The sequence below is a fragment of the Antechinus flavipes genome, chromosome 3 (assembly GCF_016432865.1).
Source record: "Antechinus flavipes isolate AdamAnt ecotype Samford, QLD, Australia chromosome 3, AdamAnt_v2, whole genome shotgun sequence".
Lineage (NCBI taxonomy): Eukaryota > Metazoa > Chordata > Mammalia > Dasyuromorphia > Dasyuridae > Antechinus > Antechinus flavipes.
The window spans coordinates 553,479,433-553,481,912 of NC_067400.1; the positions used below are offsets into that span (position 1 = coordinate 553,479,433).

The window sequence follows — 2,480 nt, forward strand, 5'->3', positions numbered from 1 at the left end:
GCTTGATACTCCCATAATGGTAGTGCCTTCCCTCTCTTGATTACCTTCCATTTATGTTATTTGTATGTGAATAGATAAACAAAATATTCAGTTAAAAGTTACTATTTGCAAAACATTCTCCTAAGTGCTAGAGATACAAACAGAAAAGCAAGACAATCCCTGCTCTCAAAGAGCTCACTTTCTAATGTGGGAAATGCCACCACATAATATACAAAATTTATATTGCAAGTTATATGGAAAAGGCCCATAATGCTTAGGATACAGCAGCATAGCAGATGAGAATGCTTATTTCAAATGACATTTTCATTGATAAAATCCTATAATTGTTGATATTGAACCACTTGATAATGCCAAGGATCTGGGTGACAAGAGTATTCTTTTCTAGGTCTGTAGTAGCTCAAAGAGCTACTGAAATCAGCACTTGCAGGAGTAATTGCCAGGCTGCATCTTTACATGGGTTGCTGCCGAGGAAAGTGGTTGCAAATTATGGGCTGAAAGTGTTGCCATTCACAAGGCTCCTGGGTTCACGATGCCAGACTGTTTGCTTCAGCATTTGATGTCTGCTTATTATCTCCCTCATTAGAGAGTGAGTTCCTTGAGGGTAGGAATTATATCTTTCATTGTTGGGACCAAGCATATGATGCTTCCTGCAAAAGTTACTTAACAAACATTGAATTGAGCTGAATAGAACAGTCTTTAATAATTTGACTTCATCAGGTGGGATTGTAGAAGCTAATGAGATGGCTGAGGTTAATGACGGAGTAGTAATGAGAGGTTTTAATACTTATACTGCTATCTAAGAGTGCAAATATAAAAATGGGTGGAGGTAACACAAGAAAATAAAATGTGAGTGATTATTGGGTCCCTATATTTCTAAATATTCAACAATGTTCCCCCCTCCAATCTCTCAGGTAGGGATAAGGATGGAATTTTTTCAGAAGGGGCCTAAGTTTCTGCACTCTGGAATATCTTGACTAGGTGTTGTCGGATCTCCTTGGTTCTGGCTCCATAGATAACAGGATTAACAAGGCAGGGGAGCAGTAAGTAAAGAGCACTGAGCAGGTTGTGCACATCCTGGGAGGCAGTGCGAGCTACACGATAGACAATGGAAGAGGAAAGTGTAGAGGTATAGATAGTGAAGATGACCAGTAGGTGGGAGCCACAAGTGTTCAGGGCTTTGGAGCGGGCTCCACCAGAAGAGATCCGGAAGGCAGCGTGGATGATGCGTGTGTAGGAGATACCCAAGAGCAACATATCTTGGACCCGAGTACAAATGCGGATAGTGAGCCCCACTGTCTTGTTGAGTGAGATGTCTCCACAGGACAGCTTCATCAGAGCCATATGCTCACAGGTAAAGTGATAGATGATGTTAGAGCGGCAGAAGCGCACTCTTGAAGCCAGTACGACTACTGGGGTTACAGTGCCTATGCTCCGTGCTGTCACTAAGCCCACCAACCCTGCTAACATCTGCCATGTCACAATTTCTGGATAACGCAGTGGATAGCAGATGGCAATGTAGCGATCTAGTGCCATGACCAGGAGAATGCCACAGTCAAAGATGATGAAGAAATAAACAGAGAACATCTGGATAAGGCAGCAGGAAAGAGAAATACGGTAGTAGCGAGTAGTGAAGTTAAAGAGCATGGCAGGTACAACGGCAGTAGCAGAACAAATATTGACCGTCAGGAGCATTGCAATGAGGGCGTACATGGGCTGGTGCAGGCTTCTCTGGGTCACCACAGTGTAGATGATCAGGGCATTGGCTGTGAGTATCACCAGGTATATGCAGGAGAATGGAAGGATCAGGAAGGATCGGGCCTCCTGTAGTCCTGGGAAGCCTATCAAGAAGAAGTCAGTGTAGGAGATATTGTGGGTCTCATTCCACCCTAACATCCTTGATGTTTCAGGACTCTAGGGAGAGTGTGTTCAGGTGAGTAGGAGACAGAATCCCTGAATCCAGTAATCTTTAGAACTAGATCTAGTGGACTGAATGGAAGTCCTATTCCTTCATTTATCTTTAATGTTCCTGCAGGGGAAAATGTAAGAAAAGGAAACATCAGATCCAATTTAATGAGATATTTCTCAGAAATATTAACTTGTTCTTATCTCTACTTTTCACAGATATCTCCCAAATGGAGATGACTTGAGGAAAATATAAGCATGATAATATTTGTCCATCACCATTAGGGACTTTCCTATTGAATTTGTCCCTGGCTTTATATTTTAATTTTTTGAAATAACTTTTTGATGTATTTTGTTTATATATCACTTAATTTTTTCCTTCATTACTCCTCTTGCCTCCCTCTTTGAGAGCTATCCCATATATCAAAAAATATTTTAAAAGAAAAAGAGAAAAAAATTAGCAGACTATCAATATTTTGCTTTTTAATTTTACTGCTAGATGCTACTCCTAGGAGTGCCCCCTGTTTATTTTTTTTTCCTGTAGTGAGATCCTCTGTAGCTATTATCAACTCTTTTTG

At 41.0% G+C, this 2,480-nt stretch overlaps 1 protein-coding gene across 1 annotated transcript; it reads right to left on the reverse strand.

The window, feature by feature from the left end:
* Positions 1-945: 945 nt before the first annotated feature.
* LOC127557399 (olfactory receptor 52K1-like) lies at positions 946-1,893 on the reverse strand. The gene has a single exon (XM_051990729.1). It carries the CDS (start codon positions 1,891-1,893, stop codon positions 946-948), a length of 948 nt encoding a protein of 315 aa, XP_051846689.1.
* Positions 1,894-2,480: the final 587 nt, after the last annotated feature.